General features: G+C 35.7%; 2 protein-coding genes across 6 annotated transcripts; one reads left to right on the top strand and one right to left on the bottom strand.

The window, feature by feature from the left end:
- Nucleotides 1–3237: 3237 nt before the first annotated feature.
- necap1 (NECAP endocytosis associated 1) lies at nt 3238–9270 on the bottom strand. Its single transcript, XM_051137688.1, has 8 exons — nt 9044–9270; nt 7434–7534; nt 7226–7330; nt 7020–7101; nt 6656–6761; nt 5916–6054; nt 4114–4207; nt 3238–3970 (listed from the first exon to the last, which is right to left on the bottom strand). Exons 1-8 carry the CDS (start codon nt 9136–9138, stop codon nt 3910–3912), a joined length of 783 nt encoding a protein of 260 aa, XP_050993645.1. The 5' UTR covers nt 9139–9270; the 3' UTR covers nt 3238–3909.
- A 368-nt stretch (nt 9271–9638) lies between these two features.
- Nucleotides 9639–20325, top strand: epn1b (epsin 1b). Of its 5 annotated transcripts, none has more exons than XM_051137541.1 (12): nt 9651–9741; nt 9891–9965; nt 10731–10829; nt 12248–12337; nt 13474–13629; nt 14380–14508; nt 14603–14723; nt 15640–15806; nt 15925–16519; nt 17481–17606; nt 18125–18277; nt 18573–20325. In XM_051137541.1, the coding sequence occupies exons 4-12, from the start codon at nt 12269–12271 to the stop codon at nt 18974–18976; spliced, it is 1920 nt and encodes a 639-aa protein (XP_050993498.1). In that variant the 5' UTR covers nt 9651–9741; nt 9891–9965; nt 10731–10829; nt 12248–12268; the 3' UTR covers nt 18977–20325. The 5 variants fall into 5 exon arrangements, with proteins under 5 accessions (XP_050993496.1, XP_050993499.1, XP_050993498.1 ...); XM_051137540.1 differs by having other exon boundaries at nt 9891–9932; XM_051137539.1 differs by lacking the exon at nt 9891–9965 and having other exon boundaries at nt 9639–9741.
- Nucleotides 20326–22675: the final 2350 nt, after the last annotated feature.

The raw sequence follows: 22675 nt of genomic DNA on the forward strand, positions 1-22675 counted from the left end.
CCTAATATTTAAGATAAGTTTATGTATTTTAATTGCATATAAAATTACAGAGTTTTAACAAACTACATGTATGCATTAAATACATATGAACCATGTTTATACATTTAACATGAATTCAGTGTTTATATATATATATATATATATATATCATACATTAAGTAATTAAATCTTGCATGTTTCACAAGATTGTCAATTGATTAGATTTAATAGATTTATGGCAATTCAATGGAATTGGAATAAATACATTTTAAAAACATGATTACTTAAATAAAAAAACAGTCAACAGTCAACATTTGAAGTGGATCAAACCCTAATTGATTAGGCCTAATTTTCAGTGCCTTTTTAGAAATGATCTGAAAATCGATTTGCCATGAAATTATTAATGATTAAGAATTTTTAAATTACACACCACATTTTCAGCATCCACACATGCTTACTTTCCTACTATACAGTATGTGAAAAGCAGTATGTGAAATGAGAAAAGGGATGAATTCAGAATACCATACTTCTCTAACCTTTTCTTCCATAAAAAGATACTGTACAGAAAAATACTATGCTATTCTAAATTTTAGCCAACATCTTTTAATTCCTGCTGAAACAAGATAACAGCACACTATATGTTTAATCAGGCATTGAGGAAGGGAGATTAGCACCAGCCACCAGCAAACCTGAACCAGAGAGTGTTTCCGATTGGCTGCTTTAAAGATTGCACCTTTAATTCCAAAGCACATTTTATTCAATACTGGCAGATCAAATGTGTGTGTGAGAGAGAAAGATCAAGTCCACAATCTGTCACTGAGAGATGTTGACAGGGTAGTGGCACGCTAACACGTCACTAACACATTCGGAGTTCTGAATGAGGACCGATTCAAACTTGCATCAACGAGTGAACAGCTGATCCCCAAACATGCTCCTGGTTTATTAGCCAAGAACATTTCTTTGCAACGTTTCAAAACAAATCTTATCACTGTATCCTAATCTGCCACTACCATGAGAGAGGACATTTTGTTCATCACTTGGTTTCTATTTCGGCACCACTGTGCTGAAGCCCTGACCATTTTAAAATCCCACTGATCCAAAATCTCACTTCACATACAGTAATTAACATGAAAAGAAACAGCCTTTCATCATTACTCATTCTCATGTTGCTCCAAAGTTATGTGAAATGACGTACAGGCCATCTTTTACAGAAGGTTAAAATGCTCACTGATGCTCAAGAAGGAAAAAAAATGTATTGAGAGCTGGGGGTGAAACTTTTGAATAGAATGAAGATGTGTACATTTTTCTTATTTTACCTAAATATCATATTTTTTATTTAGTAGTGCCCTTCAAAAGCTACAGAAGATATTTACATGTTTCCCAGAAGACGAAACAAGTAAAATTTACCCTGATCTTTAAATTCAAAAAGTTATAATGCATCGTGTTTCCTTCTGAAGCATCAGTGAGCGTTTGAACTGTCTGAAATAGTTGCATATGAGTCCCTCAGTTGTCCTCAGTGTGAAAAGATGGATCTCAAAATCATAGTCATTGTTGGAAACAGTTCAAATACACAAAAATGCTGAAAAACCAAAGAATTTGTTGGACCTGAAGGATTTTTCTGAAGAACAGCAGGCAGCTGTTCATGACAAACAAGGGACTCATGAACAACTATCACAAAAAATAAATAAATAAATAAATAAAACAGTTGTGGATCATTCATGTAAGAACACAGTATTAAGAAACAAGTGTATGTAAACTTCTGAACGGTGTCATTTTCATAAATTCAGCTATTATCTTCTCTTGTGGACTATATGTAAACGTCTTTTATGTGAAATATCTTTTTCAGGTCAGTACTAAATAAAAAATAACACGCATTTTGTATGATCCCTCTTATGTTGGTAAAATAATTAACATTTTGCAGATTCTGCAAGGTGTATGTAAACTTTTGACCTCAACTGTATATACAATGGTGAGGAAAATGATGTGCCTACTGAGTGTCTCTGGTCTTGGTTTTACTCGTAAAAAGTATATTTATGACAATCAACAACTGAAGCAGGAACCAATTACAAGGATAAACATCTCAAGACCCATTAATATGTGTCCCAGTTCAAAATTTAAAAGCAATCCAATTATTTATTTATCCATAATCCAGTGAAAAGAGTCAAAGGTACAGGCAAACATTTGTAAGAATGAAAAACTAAGCCAAACAAACGATGTTGTGAACAAACTAGCTAGATCACAAAGATTAAAGGAACTAAAGGGTATTAACAGGTCATTACTCACAACAGACAAGTAGCAGGTGTGCATGTCTTGTGAAAATACCCAGCACTAGTGTAACAGAGACATTTAGTGGCCAAACGGAGAAGTACAGGCTGTTAGGTAGGACTTACACAACAAATCAAAGCAGCTGAGCTAAGGGGTCTGCAAAAAGGAAGTCTACACGATGTTATCTAGATATAAGATAATGAACGGAAACAGATGTGAGACGCAGCTGCATGGCCTAAGGTCTTATGAAGAAAATCCATCTTAAGCTGATAGCAGTGTTTAGCTGGTTTCTAGCTGCTCCAACCTGGCCATTAGAGGACCAGCCACCACGTCCAAAAACATCCTTCATCTGAGAGCTGGTATGTTGTTTGTCCAAGCACATAATGATCATTTTACACTAGCTACCATTCACAACATTTACCATCCTTGGTCCTTGACCAGCAACATGACCAGCAAAAACCAGCAAAGGACCAGCTTAAACCAGCTAAGGACCAGCATCAAAACCTACCTAACCAGCATTCCAGCATCAAAACATACTTACCAGCATATGTGTTTTTTTCACCAGGGCAATCATATATTTTTGCAATTGTAAGACAATAATAGCACAAGAACCTTTCATTACAGTGGATTACTGTAGTAACAATAACTGTGGTATTTTGACAAACTTTTAATATGCTTATAACTTTTTTTGTTGTTGTTGTTGTAAGGGTAAGCAGCATACATACCTGGCGTATTTGGAGTCGACGGGTTTGATATCCATTAATAGAAATGAGAAATCATATTTGATATTTCAAATCCTAATGCAAATAACTTTGGTCCTCCATAACAGTAATATGACTGCATTTGTTCGCATATACGCTAAGCTAGGTATAAAGCATTGAAGCACTGTATTTTTCATAGACAGCAAGGGCAAATGCTAATATTTTGAGAATCATATTCCACAGAGATTATATTAGTTAATAATAATCAAATAATCACATTTGAAGCAGTGCGTGTTGTAGTTCTTTTGTATATTTTATTTTTGTTTAACACGTAAATGACTTTCTGTTAGTCAAGTAAATGACAATATGGATATGTAATGAATATCTGGACATACTCCCTTTATTTGAGGGACATCATTTTTCTACATGGTGGCCTTCAATCAGTATTTTTGTATATTTATACTGTACAGGTTTTATATATTCTTATGATATACAAGATGTTCAGCTCTTAACATATTCAGGTCTCATTTAAATTCTACACTTTCAATCAGAATCTCTGCCTTTTTTTAAACACTCAAGCACACACATATATTCACTCCTCCAAAACCTAGGACAAACACATACAGGTCATGACAACAAAATGGACACAGCTAACACCTTATGGACAAATGTAAAGATACTGAAACAATCTTCAAAACATTACCATAAAGTTTTACATATAACACCCATGGGATGTTCCTCTCTCCTTTATACAATCTTTTTTATAATTTCATTTGGTTGATTTGTTTCATAAGAGTAACAGAATTCCTAATTGCCTATTTCTCGCCTCTGTGCTCTGCTAAGATTAGCAGCTTTACATAGAGCTTGCCTCTACTTTTCCATACAATTATGCAGTATCTTTTAATTGCAGTAGTTTTGATGGAGGAATGGGAACAATAATGGAACGAAGGAGGATAAAACTTTTTTAGAACTGGACCCAGTTCCCAGAAGAAGGTTCTTGGCGTGGTGCTGAAGGTGGAACAGAGCTAAAAGAAAGAAAGAAAGAAAAAATACATTATTCCAGCTTATACATACTTTTACACACTGGGTAACAGGTAAGAGCAGTTTATTGAAAATATTTAGTGGTCAGTAATAATGTCAATAATATCAAGGTCACTAATCATTTTACCTTGCAGAGCTAGAGAAGTCACCCCATAGGTCAGAGCTGGGGTTTGACTGAACCACTGTATTAGAGTTACTGCTGTCCAGTTCTAATAAACATCCTAACAGTAGAAAAAGAAAGTCAGGTCATGAAAAAAATAGAAAAACAGTAATTGCCTGTGTCTATGTGTCTGTTCATTTAGAGTGGGCTGGCATATTAAAGGAATAATTCAGCCAAAAATGAAAATTGGCTGAATGTGTCACCCTCAAGCCATCCAAGATGTAGATGAGCTTGTTCCTTTATTAGAACAGATTTGGAGAAAATCAGAGATGAAAAAGGTTATTCCCTGGTGTCCTCTCACATCAAAACCCTCTAACATTTATTGAGAACTTGTTTTGTTTTGTTTTTTGTAAAAAGTGCTGGATATGTGCATATTTCTCTCCTGATTCAAACAAGACTGCTTTATCTTTGGACAAAGCAATATTATGCAGAGAAGTAGGAGTGGGGGAAAAATTGATTCACATATAAATTGATTCACAAATTAAAAAAAATAATTTTCTAGTTAATATAATGCTAATAACAGCATGATGTTGTCGGAACAAAACAGCAACAGCAATGCAGAAAACAAATACATCCTGAAAAAAATCTTATACTAATTATCGATCTTTTGTTATTATGGGAAGTAGGGATGTGCCCAAATAGTAAATCCTTATTCGAAAAGGTACAAAAAAGGAACGCTACATTCTAAAGGGGCCACTAAAGGGACATGGTTAGCCGCTCGCTAGCGGTAGCCTGTTACATTAGATACATATTTCACTTACCACATAAACAGAGTAAGATGATCTGAAGATGGTGAATGGTGTGCAGATCCTGAGCACCACTGACAAACATCTAATCTTGTTAAATATGTGGCAACTAGGCCTATTGCTGCTCCATGTGATCACGAATCTCGAAAGTGAAAGTAAAATGCAAACGCACATTTAAAAGTGGTTTCAATGCCCCGCATATTACTAACAGCTCCTTGATGCCCACAATTTATATACAGTATATTTCCCAACAATATAATTGTGAAAGAAAGCACTAAAGTATGTATATTCTCACATTTAAGGGTTTCGTAGTATATGTAATTTCCTATGATTGGATTCAGACACATCCCTAATGGGAAGTGTAAAATATTTTTAATTTATTAGGAAGTTAACAGGAAACACTGATTTCTTGAATCAGGACTACCCATACTACAGACTGGTGTGTTTTTGTATTAAAATACTGGTGCGTTTGATGACCAGTGTGCACTAAAAATCTGAATTGTGAATCATGAATGAAAATAGAAAAATCGTGAATTGATTTTTTTAATCTAATCATGACCCCAAGAATCGTTTTGAATCGAATTGTGATGTACTAAAAAGAGCTTTTCAACTTTTCTCTTTACAAGATGTTAATTGACGGACTGGAATTGTGTGAATTACTTGTGGATTACTGTGATGTTTTTATCAGCTGTTTAAATTCTCATTCTGATTGCACCCATTCACTGCAGAGGAACCGTTGGTGAGCAAATTATGTTAAAGCTGAATTTTTCCATGTCTGTTCAGATGAAGTAACAAACTCATCTACATACTCAGTAACTTGAGTAAATGGATGAACAATTCTCTAAACAAAAATACATTGTCTGATATTTTACATTTAGAAAATTAATATGAAGAGTTTAGGGTTCAGATTGAGCTATGCGTGGAGAATAATGCATGGTACTCGGTTCTTTTTTTTTAGCATCAAAGAAAACAGGATGCATAAATAAGATTATAAATAAGCAGTAATGAGGTCAAATGATGTACCTGTCTGTGCTCCTCCTGATGGCTGTACTGTGTTGTGATTGGACGAAGGAGGAGGGGCTATCTTTCCTCCTGGAGGTGGAGGGAGGAGCCCCAAGCCTCCTGAGCTCTGTGGGCGGGGCTTGTCCCTCTTTTTACCTTGCTAAATACAAAGAAACCTTTCACTAATTTAACACATACTCTTGTTTTTGATACAAGGGCATAAAAAAAAAATCACTGTGTATTCTTCTGAAAATGTAATTATGCAAGGCAGGGGTGGGGAATGTTGATCTTGGAGGGCCGGTGTCCCTGCAGAGTTTAGCTCCAAACCTAATCAAACACACCTGAACAAGCTAATCAAGGTCTTCAGGATACAGGTTGGTATTTTTTTTCAGGGTTTGAGCTAAACTCTGCAATAACACTGGCCCTCCAGGATCAACGTTCCAACCCCTGCTATAAGGCCATAATCTGTTTAAAGCTGCAGTCCATAACTTTTTTGTGTTTGGCTTATCCTAAATCACTATGATGCACCTATAAGTTTTTATATTCGAATATTTTAGACTGGTTCTGGTAGGAACCGCTGCAGAGTAGCCCAGTAGCGGTGTGAGTTGTCACAGAGAGAAGTAGCTCCGGCTACAATGTTCTTCCACAAGATGCACGCAGTTCTGTTTATTAGCCACTAGAGTGCCAAAACTTACAGACTGCAGATTTAAAAAAAATAAATCCAATTCCAAAAGCGTTTTTGTTGTGCATTTTTGTTTTACCCCAATATTCAGTGTAATGGTCTGTCCCTCTTTGAAGCCTAGATCCAGTTTGGGTCCTGAGTCTGCAGCCTGAGAACTTTTAATTTCATTCTCCTGTTTCACCCACCTTACAAAAAAAGTGAAAGAAAGCTTAAGACAAAAATAATCAAAAACTGTACACTGCACACAAAAATAGGTTCTTTATTGGCATTAATGGTTCCATGAAGAACCTCTAACATCAATGGAAACTTTGCATTCCATAAAAAGGTAATTTATAGTGAAAAAATATTCTTGAAATGTTTCAAATGTTCTTCACGCTCCAAGATGTCAAATACAAAAGCATTTCCAGTCACAAACATCCACATGAATTTTAATGGAAACTTACTTGAAATGATCCTGCAGGGCGACATTAAAGTCAAAAGCATCACCTCTGTCTCCAAACCCAACTCCAATGAATGCACTCCGACCTAAAATACAGGCAGCAAGGACAATGCATGTCTAAACTGACAGAGAAGTGAAATATTTACTTGCAAGACATTCCATTATGACAGGATATGTAAATTGAGGTCAGGTCAAAGATAATACACTAACCATTGTCATCCTGTATTCGAAGAACAAAATAGCGACTGGAATCGCTGACTGTCTCCACTGCAATACCAGGGTATTCCTTTACCGGTGCTTGAGCAAACAGCTCACCTGAGGACAATTATAAAATGAGGACAAATAGGAGCTTCTTTTGCTGCACAGATGTCTCTGAAAGTCACCCAATCAAACATTCAGGTCATTTTTATTTTCTAACCTGAGACTTTGTCCTCCAATTTGATAAAAGCCACCTTCCCCTTTGCTGTAATGCGCATACGGCCTGTCCAGTCAGGAGTGTCTAGCTTCCAGTCAGCCGCCCTGCCATTATCACAGCAGAAATGTCATTTTAGATCCATCAAATTAAATGGTTTTCACAACTCTAGCTGTTTTTTCTATGAAAATATGTAAATAAATGTAATGTAAAAAATGTAAATAAATGTTCTAAATGTAAATGTAAAATATCCACCCTATAGTGTGTTTTCATGACACGTCATTAATCAGCCATATTGGCGGCACTGTACATAAACAATGCCACTAAACTGAATGAAACTCACATATTTTGCTGATTACTGCTGCTGAAAATGGTCATTTATTGTCATGTTTTGGGCTGTACTAATCGGTCGGACCTGGAAAAACATTTGGAGTACTACAGACTGTCAGAAGTTATAACAAATCAAGGAGAAGAGCGCAAAAACTGAGGTACAAAAGACGTTTGTGGTTGGCCAAAATGAACCAGTAATTTCAGGGCAAGAATCTTGACAACATTTGTGTTTGTTCTTATCATTTCCAGTCAAGTAGGTGAAATATGAGGCTAATATCTTAATACTGCTCATTCGTATCTTTATCACCTATTAACCATTTACGCCCTTTCCTGCTTACTAAGTCCTTCTCTATGTGATTTCGCAGCTTCCACAATTTTTTTTGTGGTTTAGACAGCATAAATTTGCAGAATACATATTCAGTAGTATATTAACCATGCAACCCATGCTGTTGTTTATATCTGAGTATCACCAATATGGCCACGTATCGGGGTAACTGACCAAACCGTGACGCAAGTGCAAACCCTCTATATAATATTAACTCTACCTGTTTTCTAAATGCATGTTATTAATCATATTGCAAACAATTCATGCAGGCTTCATTTTTAATTCAGACTTTTCATTAAAATGTCAAAACTGGAAAGGGGTTAAATGGCTTTTTAACTGAAGAAAATCAGAAATTATGTGTGAAAATAACCTGATGACAATGGGAACAGAAGACATTTAACCTCTTTCCACAGTTTATGTTAAATCCAACAGTATTATTTCAATTTTCAGAACTATTACAAGCCTTCAAGCTCCTCATGAAGGAATACAACTGGGATTTCTCCTCTAAAATGTGTGCCAGTGAAGTATAACATTCTCTGTGGGCAAGAGCTTGTAGTACTAATTATACACTATAAACTGGACCACATATACGACCCTGAAAACACACAACTCACATCAACACATTAACACTATGACATATATCATATATAACTATGTAATATAATACAATTTATATTTGCTTATTCTAGACCACTTCCTATTAAGGTTAAGTCGTGAGCTCGTAGTCAAACACACCAATCATTTGACATCACAAGGTGTTTTTTTTTCTTGACAAAGCACTGTCTCTGCGGCATGACAGTGCGCATCATAATAATTAATTACGATAAATGCATTATTCATTTTCAAATGTCGTCCATAATAGCAATTTAGTGCTGATACGGCCAAGACAAAATGGTATTCTAGCATTATTTACAAAACAGACACCAGCCATGGGCTCAGGCCCGCACATCCTTTAATTCACCTGTATCCGCGATTCGACGCCCGCGGCGGGATGCGGTAAACATTGACATCTGGTTTCACGCACAGAATCGACTCGTATTCCCCCTCGGACGCCATCTTGAACTGATTTCAGTGGATGTGAGTAATATTTCTGTCTTCATCCAATTTGTTATTGCGGGCCAGCCGCTTCTACAGGCACTGGAGCGTCAGTGACGTCAGCGATGCCTCAGGCACAAGCTTGAGAATCACGCATCACGCGTCATCAGATCTGAGGATGTATGGATCGACTCATTGTTATGGAAACCGTGCTCAGCGCATTCGCAACCATGATGTTGGGATTAGCGGATTTGTCATCGCCTGTTCATGTCCCTTTGGAATTTCAATAAACCAAATAGCAGATGTGACCAACGCTTTAAATTCATAATTCATGTATTGGTTGTTTAAAGCCTCTATTTATTGTCATACGGCTTTCATGCAAAAAATCCTGCGGGGTTGTTTACGCTTACGGGTTTTAACGTAAACCACAAAGCCACACCCACTTATAAATATTCACAAACCAGCGGATTAGTGCGTTGCAAAATGCCACGCCCATCTTATGAATATTCAGTAGGAGGCTTGGTCTGCATTCGTTTTTTGACAGGTAGCCGTAAACGGAAGCGGAAATTTCCGCTAGGCTCTGGAAAAGCCTCTCATCTTCTCTCCCGTTCATTCTCGCAAAAGGTTAGTATATTAAAAACATATATATGTATTTGTGTCCATCAGTCAGAGGTGTTGTCCTCGAGCTGACGTGAGAAGCGATGCTCTATATAAGTTAAACCTTTGGCTAAGGCGCAGTGTGTGATCATGCATTATCTCCTCCTGTTTTTAAGGCGATGGCTCTTCATTCACCAAACCAAAATCAGCTTTTGCAGGTGTCAGATTACAGTCAGGACACGATCAGACCTGTATGATGCGACAGTATCGCAGTTTACTGTGTATTTCATGCCTGTTAAAGTGATTGTCATCATATGATGCTTTAACACACATTACCTGAGAGGTGTTTGTTGTCTGCAGCATTGGAAAGATGTCTATCTGCCTACTGCTAAATAAATCAATCAACGTTTGGATCACAGAGCACTTGGCAAATATTCATAGCGCAGTCTAAGGCTGGAGATGCTGCTATAAATAGCATAAAATCAAGCATTATTTTGATGGCAGGATGATGCTATTTAAAAGATGTTGGCTGTTGATGTTACAAAAAATACTTATGCTGTTATAAATTAAAAAGCATATATCTATATTATAGCATATATTACATTTTATAGATTTTTATTTTAGATAAATGCTGATCTTTGTTTCTTTCTATTCATCATAGAATCCTGAAAAAATGTACTCAGCTGTTTTAAATATTGATAATAAAAACAATAACAATGTTTCTTGAACAGCAATTCAGCATATTAGAATGATTTCTGAAGGATCATGTGACACTGAAGACTGGAAATTTAGTTTTGATCACACTAAATAAAATACATTTAAAAATATATTCAAATAGAACACAGTTATTTTAAATAATACAAATATTTTACAATTTTTACTGTTTATAATATTTACAGTTTTTGCTGTAAAAAAACATTTTTTTTTCCTACTAACCTTGTCAAAATGTGTGGGTGAACGCTTTCTTTAAAACAGCACCTTATTACGGAGTTTGTCCTTGTATTTATGATTTATAGGCCATAAAGTCACCATATCAAAAAGCTCATGGACTGAAGTGCCTGTCAGTGATTGGAGAAATTCAGTCAACAGATATTCCGACATCCTTTATTTATCAGGTAAGTGGAGCAAAATAAATAAATAAGTGATTCTGCATATTCTTTTAATTTTGTTTGCTTGTGTGTTTTGTTAAAAACCTATTCATAATAGCAGGTGTGTATTATGAGCTCTGATTAGGGTTATTGTAGTTAACTACAACTAAAACTATAAAAAAAAAAATGCTTGAAATAAAATAAACATTTGCTGAAATAAATGATAAAAAATAAGGTTGTTTTATGCCATCCTGTTGCCAAGGCAGCATTTCTCTTTTTCATTTTGATAGAGTAAAATAACTAAAACTAAAACTGAAATAAAATATTAAAAACAATAATACAAAAGACGAAACATACTACAAAATTACCAAAACCTTAATTAAAATAAAATGAAACAGAAAATCCTAAAAAAAAAAAGACTAACTTAACTTAATAAATATTTAAAACATACTTAATAAATACTATAATAGTATAATTATTCTAAACCAAGACTGCTGTGACATCTACACTACCAGTCCAAAGTACAGCAAAAACAGTAAGAAGAACAGCATTTATCTAAAATAGGAATTTTTGTAACAATATAAATGTCTTTCAGCCAAAAATATGTGCGAAAAAGTGCAGAATGTGCATTTTTGCGCATATCATTGTGACCTCCAAGTAATAAATGCGATAAGCCTTTTTGGCTGAATTTGGATGAGTACAGTTCTCCTTCATTTTTATATTATTATATTTTTGGATCTACGCACGTTATATTTGTATCTACTGAATTGCTGGAAGAGTGTTTGGAGCTACGGCCATTTTCTATTTATAATTTCTTTCCCAAAAGAAAAAAAAAATTATACTGACTCCAAGCTTTTGAATGGTATAGTGTATAACGTTACAAAAGCTTTTTATTTCAGATAAATGCTGATCTTTGGATCTTTCTATTCATCAGAGAATCCTGAAAAAATGTCAACCATTTAAAATATTGATAATAATAATAATAATAATAATGTTTTTTGAACAGCAAATCAGCATATTAGAATGATTTCTGAAGGATCACATGATACTGAAGCCTGGATTAATGATGCTTAAAATTTAGCTTTGATCACAGGAATAAATTACATTTTAAAATATATATTTAAATAGGAAGCAGTAATTATTAAAAATGTTTTACAATACTACTGCTTTTGCTGTATTTTGGAGCTTGGCGAGCAGAAGATTAAAAAAATATTAAAAATCTTACTGTTCAAAAACTTTTGACTGTGTCTTCTATTACAAATTGACTAATAACAAAAACAATAGTGCTTGATGCCATATTATAAAGGCTCCATTTCCTAATTATCAAAGTTATCAAACTATGATTATGATATGTGATATGAAAGTAGCGGTTTTTGAAGACTGTATTTGTTATACAATATAGTGTGCGTTTTAGAAGTTTTTCAAAACCGGCTTTTTTTAAAAAGGTCTAGGACAAAAACGCCATCATGACTCACTCAATGCTGAGACGACAACTGAAAAATCTTGTTCAGAACTTCTCTGAGGCAGAGGTCAAGGTGAGTTTCACTTGCCTTTTTATCACACAGTTTATTCTCAGTCTTTTGTCATCTCTCTTAAAGGGGTCATCGGATGCTAAGTACACTTTTTCATGTTGTTTGAACATTGTGTGTTGGCAGTATATGTACAAATCTACCCTATAATGATAAAAATCCATGCAGTGGTTTTTAATTAATCTGTAAAAATAATATTCCCGTTTTCAAATTGAGTCCTTCTCAGAGGCCACTCCCACAATAGTTGATTGACATGAGCATCTTACCTCAGATCAGCTGTAACAGTTTGTGCTCTTTGTTTCGATGCCGGAGCAGGGATGTAAGTTAGACAAGAATATATCTCTGATTGTGCGATTGAGGTGTTGTGATGCTGGATGTAATAATGAACATAGTGATCGTCATTTACTCCCGACATCTGAGCCGCTGAAGATGCAGTGGATTACATTTGTTTGTGAAAGAAACGCGCCTCCTGATCTACATATATCCATCTATGTTTGCACAAATCATTCGTGATCCAGCTTCACTTGCAGCAGAAGTGAGTATAAGGGTTTTTTTTATTAATCTTTGCGATCTCCTTTCCTGATAATGTGCTATTTAGCAAGTTTAGCGGTTAAATGCGGCTAAAGTAAACCGGCTCGTCACTCCACAGAGAGAAGAGAGGGGCGGGTTAGGCAGAGCTCATTTGCATTTAAAGGAGCAGTCCCCTCAGAATGGGATGATTTTTGCAAAGCTCATTTTGACAAGGTAAAAAGGGTGTTGTTTTACACAACCATTGAAAATGTGTAAGTATATTATGGACTTTTTATTAAGACCCTAAAGAATCATATCAACTTGTGAAAAAAATGGGCATCCGATGACCCCTTCAAGTCAACCCTAATCACGTTTCAAGGTGAAACTACAAAACTTTTGTCACTTAATTTTTTCTTTAGATTTATTCAGTCATATACTGCCTATTGTGCTAGTATATAAACAGTATGCATCATGGGAAGATAAACATTTTTTATAGTTAAATGTCACATTTCTTAGCATATTAAATAGTGGAATCCACTGTAAATAAATATTGTTATTTTGTACATAAAACTCTTACCAGTGAAATGAAGAGTATATATAGTGAACTTTAACGTGTCGTATATGTTGTGTAGGTTCGAGAAGCGACTTCTAATGACCCCTGGGGGCCATCGAGCTCCCAGATGGCCGACATCTCGGATCTGACCTACAACGTGGTGGCCTGTAATGAGATTTTGGCCATGCTCTGGAAGCGTCTCAATGATGACAAGAACTGGAGGCACGTATACAAGGTGAGGGAAGGAGAGAACTGAAGAGAACAGTTTCCAGGTTTAAGGAAACAGATTCTTTGCTTGCCTGCCTGCTCAGACTGATTGAATATTTATAGCAAGTGATCGTTTTTGTGACTCTATTACGCAGCTGATCATGTTACCTGATCAGTGGCTGGATTTTTCCTGTCAGCAGGACCGTTGTTGCTGCTGCTGCAGTGTTTGATTATGTGCTGGCAGGATGTTCCATTCAGCTTCACTGCCATGATGTTTCTTTCTCTGTTGTTTACTTATGGCTTTTGTTGTATTATTGAAAGAGAGAGATGTAGAAAGAGAGATTGAGTTACACTTTACATGTATTTGTGTTTGCTAGTGACTCATCACATAGAATTACATGGCCCAAAACACCCTAGTAACACCCTTTAATATTTATTATTATTAATAGGTGGTAAAATAGTATAAAATTGTATTATTGTTTTTTACTTTTGGAAGTTATGGAAAAATGTTTCATGAGTTCCAAATCATCATATTAGAATGATTTCTGAAGAATAATGTGACACTGAAAACTAGAGTAATGATGCTGAAAATTCAGCTTTTCCAAAAGAATAAATTACATTTTAAAATATATATAAATAGAAACAGCTATTTTAAGGCGAAGTAATAATTGACAATATTTTAAGATGAGACATTTCTCCAAAAAACATTCAAACTTACATGTATTAAGAATTGTCAAAACACCTGATAAACCATGTTTGCTCTTTTCTTCTTCCACAGTCTTTAACCCTTCTTGAATATCTGTTGAAAACGGGCTCTGACCGCATCCCTCAGCAGAGTGTGGAGAACATTCACATTATCAAAGTCCTAACAGAATACCGCTTCACAGACAAGGATGGAAAGGACCAAGTATGGCAAAATATTCAATTCTTCTACACTGATTACATTAATAATAGAGGATAAAGATCTGAAATCTTGTCAGTAATGGATTTATGCTTTGTAGGGAGTGAATGTGAGAGAAAAGGCCAAGATAGTGATGGTGCTGATTGAGGATGAAGAAAAGCGGAAAGAGGAGAGAGATTTTGCTATGAAGACAAAAGACAAGCTGACAAAAGCTCCCAATGGTAAGACTCACAATCCAAGAGCAATAAAGAAAACAGTCATGGAGATTTGTTTATGTTTTTAATAAAACTCCAATTGTATTCGTCTTAAAGAAGAAAGTTATATACAATTGAAGTCAGAAGTGTACATACACCTTACAGAATCTGGAAAATGTTAATTATTTTACCAAAATAAGAGGGATCTTACAAAATGCATGTTATTTTTTATTTAGTACTGACCTGAATAAGGTATTTCACAAGACGTGTACATACAGTCCACGAGAGAAACTAATAGTTGGATTTATAAAACTATTCCCCGTTGAAAAGTTTACATGCACTTGACACTTAATACTATGTTGTTACCTGAATGATCTACAGCTGTGTTTTTTTGTTTAGTGATAGTTGTTCATGAGTCCCTTGTTTGTCCTGAACAGTTAAACGGTCTGCTGTTCTTCAGAAAAATCCTTCAGGTCCCACAAATTCTTTGGTTTTTCAGCATTTTTGTGTATTTGCACCCTTTCCAACAATGACTGTATGATTTTGAGATCCATCTTTTCACACTGAGGACAACTGTGAGACTCACTGATGGACACACTGATGCTCCAGAAAGCAAAAACGATGCATTAAGAGCCAGGGGTGTAAACTTTTGAACAGAATGAAGATGTGTTCATTTTTCTTATTTTGTCTAAATATCATATTTTTTTCATTTAGTACTGCCGTTCAGAAGCTACAGAAGATACTTCCATGTTTCCCAGAAGATAAAAGAAGTTAAATTTACGCTGATCTTCAAATTCAAAGAGTTTTCACCCCCTTGCTCTTAATGCTCTTAATTTACCAAATTAAATTGCTCTTAATTCGTTTTTCCTTCAGAAGCATCAGTGAGCATTTGAGCTGAATTTTTTTTTTTTTTTAATTTTCTCTCTCATATGTTTTATCTCAGCGTCCTCCACTACAGGACCAGATAAAGAAAAGCCAGAGATCCCGCCATATACAGGGCTGCCCTCCCTAGACAACATTCCATCTGTGGCTGACCTGACCGCCGCTATGGCCAAGAAGAAGGAGGAGCAGAAACGTTTGGAGGCTGAGAGGAAAGAGGCAGAGAGACGGGTGAGATGCACTGATCAATTACTCTGAGAAACTTCGTTGAAGTAATATTGAGTAAAATCACATGACCTGACTATAGTCAGACTGTCCAAGCCTATAAAACGGAAATTTGTGGATTCAGGCAAAGGAGGGTGACACGGAGCCAGATCTTTGGGAAAAAGCAGCAACAGCAGCGCCTCCGTCCAACTCAGACCCTTGGGGAGCCCCATCTGACGCATCCAATGATTCCGCCGCTGCTACCAACGACCCTTGGGGAGCCCCGTCTGATGAGGCAAAGGAATCCAGTCCAGCTACCAATGACCCTTGGGGTGGATCTGCTGATGGGACAAACGGATCCTCACCTGCATCCAATGATCCATGGGGAGGATCTGCCAGTACCAAGAATGATTCTCCACCTGCTTCCAGTGATCCCTGGGGAGGATCTACGAAAGCTGAGAAAAGTTCTCCACCTGCCGCCAACGACCCATGGGGCGACTCTTCTGGATTTTCAGAAGATAAAGCCCCATCAACAAACGATCCTTGGGGGGCTCCAGTTGAAGCGGCGAAAGACTCTGATGCAATAACGTCAGATCCTTGGGGGGCATCTGCGGATGGTGTACAGGATTCAGCACCTGCAACCTCTGACCCCTGGGGGGCGCCATTAGAAGCATCATCAGCTGTGTCTGATCCATTTGGTGATGGTTCAAAAGCAGATAATGACCCTTGGGGCACAGCAGGTAAGAGGGTGACTGGATTAAAGAACCAGGAAGGTACAACATACTATTTATTGACTGACTGAGAATTAATTCCAACTTAAACAACAGTGCAAAAGTTTGGGATCAGTAAAATTTTGAAATATTTTTACTATTTAAAATAACTGCTTTCTGTTTGAATATATTTTAAAATGTAATTTATTCCTGTGATTTCAAAGCTGAATATTTTGTATCATTACTCCAGTCACATGATCCTTTAGAAATCATTCTAATATTCTGATTTGCTCCTCAAAAAACATTTATTATTATTATTGTGTTAAAAACAGCTGAATAGTTTTTTTTTCAGGTTTCTTTGATCAATAGAAAGTTCAGATGAGCAGCATTTATCTGAAATAGAAATAATTTGTAACATTATAAATGTCTTTATCATCACTTTAATCAATTTAAAGCATCCTTGCTAAATAAAAATATTAATTTCTATCTCTATTAAAAGTATTTCTGTGTCTATTTCTAGCTCTATTTCTGTTGGATCACAGGAATAAATTACATAGTAAAATAGATTCAAATAGTAAGCAGTTATTTTAAATAGTCAAAATATTTCACAATATTACTGCTTTTGATCTATTTTGGATCAAATAAATGCAGGCTTGGTGAGCAGAAGAAACTTCTTTAAAAAACATTAAATACATTAAAATCAATAACAGATCTTTTGACTTACAATTATATTTCCCAATAGAATGATTTTATGTGATTTTTTTTTTTTTTATTAAAAATAATAATAATACAGGCTTGGTGAGCATAAGAGACTTCTTTCAAAAACTTTATAAAATCTTACTGACCACAAACTTTTGAATGGCAGTTCAAATGTAGATTAGAGCATTAATGAAACTGTATTTTCATATGGCATCGTTGTATGTCAGAACAAATGTATTTTCAGGAAAATTTCTCACTTTTGCTAACTAATCATTGTATTACTTACTCTCAGCATCTTCACCCCCTACTGCGAATGACCCCTGGGGTGCTCCATCAGCTCCAACTAATGCTTTGACAACTGATGACCCTTTCGGTGATGGAGGCACATCAGATCCTTGGGGTGGTTCCTCTGAGAACGGTACTATTGGAACAGGTTTCTTGTTTCTCCAGTCTCAAATCTTATTTTTCATGGTCAATTTTGAGCTAGTCTTAAAGGGATAGTTCCCAAAAATGACATTTCTGTCATTAATTACTCACCCAATCAAATCTGTAAGACCTTTGCTCATCTTTGGAACACAAATTAAGATATTTTTAATGAAATCCACGCATAGACAGCAACACAACTGACACGTACTACCAGAAAGGTAGTAAGAACATTGATAAAATAGTCCATTTGACATCAGTGGTTCAACCGAAATTCTAAGAAGCTACGAGAATACTTTTTTGTGTGCAAAGAAAACAAAATAACGACTTTATTTGACAATTTCTTCTCTTCCGTGTGTCTTTGATGCACGTTCACGAGAGTACCACAACGCATGCGTGTGTTGTTGCTGATGCAAAAAAACGTCCAAAAGCAAGACTCATTTAAGCACTTTTCCCTTGTTTGAAAAACAAAGTCATTAAGACTTTTGCCTAACTTCTTTTTTCCCTCAATAGGTGCCACTGCTACAAAACCTGGTGATGAGACCAAAAAGCCAGCGTCTTTCCTTGGAGAAGTTGCTTCATTGGTGGACTTGGACTCTCTTATGTCAGTCAAGCCCAAACCTAAACAGCCGCCTCTCAACGCCATCCCCACCCAAAAAGCCCCGGGTAAGGAGGGCTGAGAGAGAAAGAGAGAGACATTGACAATAAGAGCAACTGAGAGAGAGAAAGAGACCCGCTGTATAATATCTGTTTATTTTTGAGTGTTTGTGACGCAGTGTTTTTCAAGCCTAGAGTTAATATAGTCATGTGGAACATAACCTGTACGTAGTTGATGTAGATCCCATCTCAACCTTCTTTATCCCTGCTTCTATATGCTATCCACTTCCCTTCTCCCTTCCTCCCTCCCCATCACCCATCATCCCTTTTTGTTTTTTGCACTTTCAACTGTCATCCTTCCCAGGATTTTTGCCAGCCGCAGGCATGACCAGGCCAATGGGCGGCAACATGTCCAATGCAAGTGGTTCTACTGCACAGCCTTCAAACTCAAATTATTTTGGTTTTAACTCCATGACACCCTATTCCAGTGGCCTGCCCCCACTAAACACAGCCTTCGGGATGCCTGTCGCCCACATGGCATCTCCAACCCAGAATACAAGCCATTCAGCTTTGACAATGTCTAATACGGGCTTTTCCATGGCTAACCCTAGAATGGTACAACCCAGCACTGCAGGGACTCTCATTGGTGAGTTATCTCCTATGTCCCTCACAGGAACGGTTACCCCACAAGCTCCAGTTCTTCAGCGACCTCCATTGGTTTGGGGCACTGGAACTGGGGCTGCTGGGAAAGGAAATAACATTTTTTGAGTTGTCCATTCAGCATCCATTCATCCCTAGCCTTCTGCTTTCCCCATCCCCTACATCGATTCTAGTTGATTATGTGTGTGTACAGTATAAGTGTGTGCAAATATTTAAATATTAATGAGCAACAATATACTGTAAGTATATACAACAATATACTTTTTGTTTTGGGAAAAAAGCATGCATACCCTGACCTTTTCAAGATGATAGACTGAGATTGAAGCAGGTTTTTTGTTTGCTCACTCGTTGTTTTAGAATCCATAAGGGTCTCATTTATAAAAACTGTCATATCTACTGGAATAGTCTGCCAGTGAGCAGATTTTGGATATACATTGCCGTTCAAAAGATTGAGGTCAGTAATTTTTTTTAGTGCATTAATGCATTTAATTGATCAAAACTGACAGTAAAGACTTCTACAGTGATGCAAAAGATCCTATTTCAAATGAATATCAAGTATTTTATTCAATTTAAAATATTGCTGTTCTTTTGAACTTCCTATTCATCAAAGAATCCTGAAAAAAAAGTGTTGTGGAACTGTTTTCAACATTGATAACTATTTCCTCATATCTGTAAATGCAGCCTTGGTGAGCATAAGAGACTTCATATAAAAACATAAAAAAAAAAAAAAATCATACAGACCCCAAACAGATCTTTGAATAGATGTGTATAAAAAAATCAGATGTTTATTCCCAAACCTAGCCAAAAATTCCCCAAATTACCAAGGAACGCACCAATTAAGAGACCCAAACATACTTTGAATTTTTTTTTTTTCATCACTGTTAAACGTTTCCATAAGCATCATACTGTGTAACACACAGAATTATGCATATTGGAAAATCTAAATGTGGCTTGTAGTGATTATTTTGATGAGAGACATTCCAATTAAACATTTTTAATGTCATATGTTATATTAAGAGGTATGGGATGTATCAAAATGTAGAGGTTCCTAGTATCACATCACTTTAAAAAAAAAAGGTATTTATTTATTTATTGTTTTTACATGTTTGAGTATATTGTTTGGCTGGGAGGCAGCAAGTGATGATTATGCACAATGTTTGTTGGGAATTGTTTATTGCAGTAAATTAACAGTATGAGAGGTTTCATGAAGACAAAGATAAAACTTTTGAATATTGATATAAAGAAAATTCTTGTTCTTTCTGTATAAAATGGTTTATTATGATTAATCTTCATCAGACATTTATTTTTATTAGTGTAGTGTTTATTTATTTATTTATTTATTTCAGACAGTTGTTTTGGTCCCGATATTTATTCTGTCATTCTGTCAAAATGTATTTATTCTTTCATTCTGTCGGAGTTACTCTGTCAGTAAAGAAGGTATTGGAAGATAAGCAAAATCATCATAATTAAATGAAATTCAAAAATGTATGAAGAACGCATACTTTTCCATATTGACTAATTATAGGTTCAGTTACAGTTTTATTTTTTATGATGAATATATTTATTTATTTATTTATCTAACCAGCTATGGTAAACCTGTGGTGTTACCTGTGAAAAGTGCACAATTCAAGAATAAAGAGACAAGATCATTGAAAAGTGTATCCTTTATTCTAGTGTTTTTTTTATTTACATTATGGCATGTTCCACGCGCAATTAAATATTTATACATAATTAGACATTTTAAATCAAAGTGGCTTAAAAATTAGGGAAAGCTTTAGAGTTTTTATGTTTACAGTTTTACACTCGAAAAAATGCTGTATCCAGATTTAACTGCTTTGGCATTGACTGCCCAACATTGGGTTAAACTGACCCAGCGCTGGGTAGGTGTGTGAGGGGGTTCTTCATTTGTATTGACAGTAAAAATGACCCAGCAGCCGAGTTACAGAAAAACTACCCAGCACCTGGGTAAAAATATTAAAAATAACAACAAAATTAACCCAACAGGCTGAACCCAGCATTTGGTTTAAGAAAATAACCCAGCCATTTTAGAGTGCACAAAAAATACCCAGGACCTTGGTAAAAATATTAAAAAAGAACCCAATAAAATGACCCAACAAGCTAAACCCAGCATTTGGGTTAAAAAAATAACCCAGCAATTTTAGAGTGCACAAAAAACTACCCAGCACCTGGGTAAAAATATTAAAATATAACCCAATAAAATGTCCCAGTAAGCTGAACCCAGCATTTGGGGTAAAAAAATAAATAAATAAATAACCCAGCAGTTTTTAGAGTGCACAAAAAGCACTTGGGTAAAATATATAAAGTATATTAAAAAACAACACAATAAAATAACCCAACAAGCTGAACCCAGCTTTGGTTTAAAAACCCCATTTTGGTTTAAAAAAAAAAAAACATTTTTAGAGTGCACAAAAACTACCCAGCACCTGGGTAAAACTATTACAAATAACACAATAAAGTGACCCAACAAGCTGAACCCAGCATTTTGGTTTAAAAAGAAATAACCCAGCCATTTTTAAAGTGCACAAAAAACTACCCAGCACCTGGGTAAAAATATGAAGAAAAATAACCCAATAAAATAACCTAACAGACTGAACCCAGCATTTGGGTTGAAAAAAAATAACCCAGCAATTTTTTAGAGTGCACAAAAACTACCCAGTACCTGGGTAAAAATTTTAAAAATAACACTATAAAATAACCCAACAGGCTGAACCCAGCATTTGAGTTGAAAAAATAACCCAGCATTTTTTAGAGTGTACAATAGAAAATAATTTTGAAAACACTTGAAAGGAGCCCATCTGAGTTATGCCATTGCACTACTGTGTTTTAAACACCAGGGGGATCATTGCATTAATGGTAAGTGCTGGAGTATATGTCCAGGCTCACCAATGTGTTCAGAAAGATCGAAGGTTTGTGGCTAAGCTTTCAGAAAAAAGCTCAATTTTATAATAGGCTATGATTTAGTAATTACTAAATTATTCAGAGCAATTTCCTGCAGGCATTGATGTCATTTATTGGTACACTGTAAAAAAGATTTCCTGTAGAAATTACAGTAACTTACGGCAGCTGAGTAAAATGCATTTGCCCGTAGTGGATTAATAGTTTTGCCAGCTGAAATCCACAAACTCCTTAGACACATGAGGGTTCAGGCCATGAGCACTTGAGGTGTGTCAGGATTTATCCTCACAATGAACCTTAGATTCATATTTCATTCTCTTTTGTAAAAACTTTTTAGAGCATTAGTTCAGCCAAAAATGTAGTCATCATTTACTATGTTGTTACAAACCCATAAAAATCTAGTTTGTTTTCGGAACACATGAAAATTGATATTCTCTCTTCATTTTTGTCTATCCAGGCAACCAAAGTCTTTTAGCTTCAAAAAGTGCATAAAGACATTGTAAAAATAATCCATATGATTCGAGTGGCTTAAGACACCTAATCAGTTCTCAAGCATGTTTGAGTTGAGATTCTGTTTACCACATTTGACGCACTCTACATATTTGGATGATCAATGTTTTATGTGAATAAAAGCCCACAGATTAATCATACGGAGTAATTCCAATTCTTTATGCACTTTTTGAACTGGAATATTTTGGTTGTGTGTACTTTCAGTGGACAGACAAAAATACTGTTATGAATTCATTAGAATAGTACACCAGTTAATTTTAACAATTTTTACTCAAATTGTCAGTTATCATTACTGCATGCCAAGAAGACAACACCCAAAAATTGTAATTCTCTCAGTATTTACTCACCCTCATGTCATCCCAAACATACTTTCTCCTGTGG

Source organism: Labeo rohita, chromosome 19 (genome assembly GCF_022985175.1).
Source record: "Labeo rohita strain BAU-BD-2019 chromosome 19, IGBB_LRoh.1.0, whole genome shotgun sequence".
Lineage (NCBI taxonomy): Eukaryota > Metazoa > Chordata > Actinopteri > Cypriniformes > Cyprinidae > Labeo > Labeo rohita.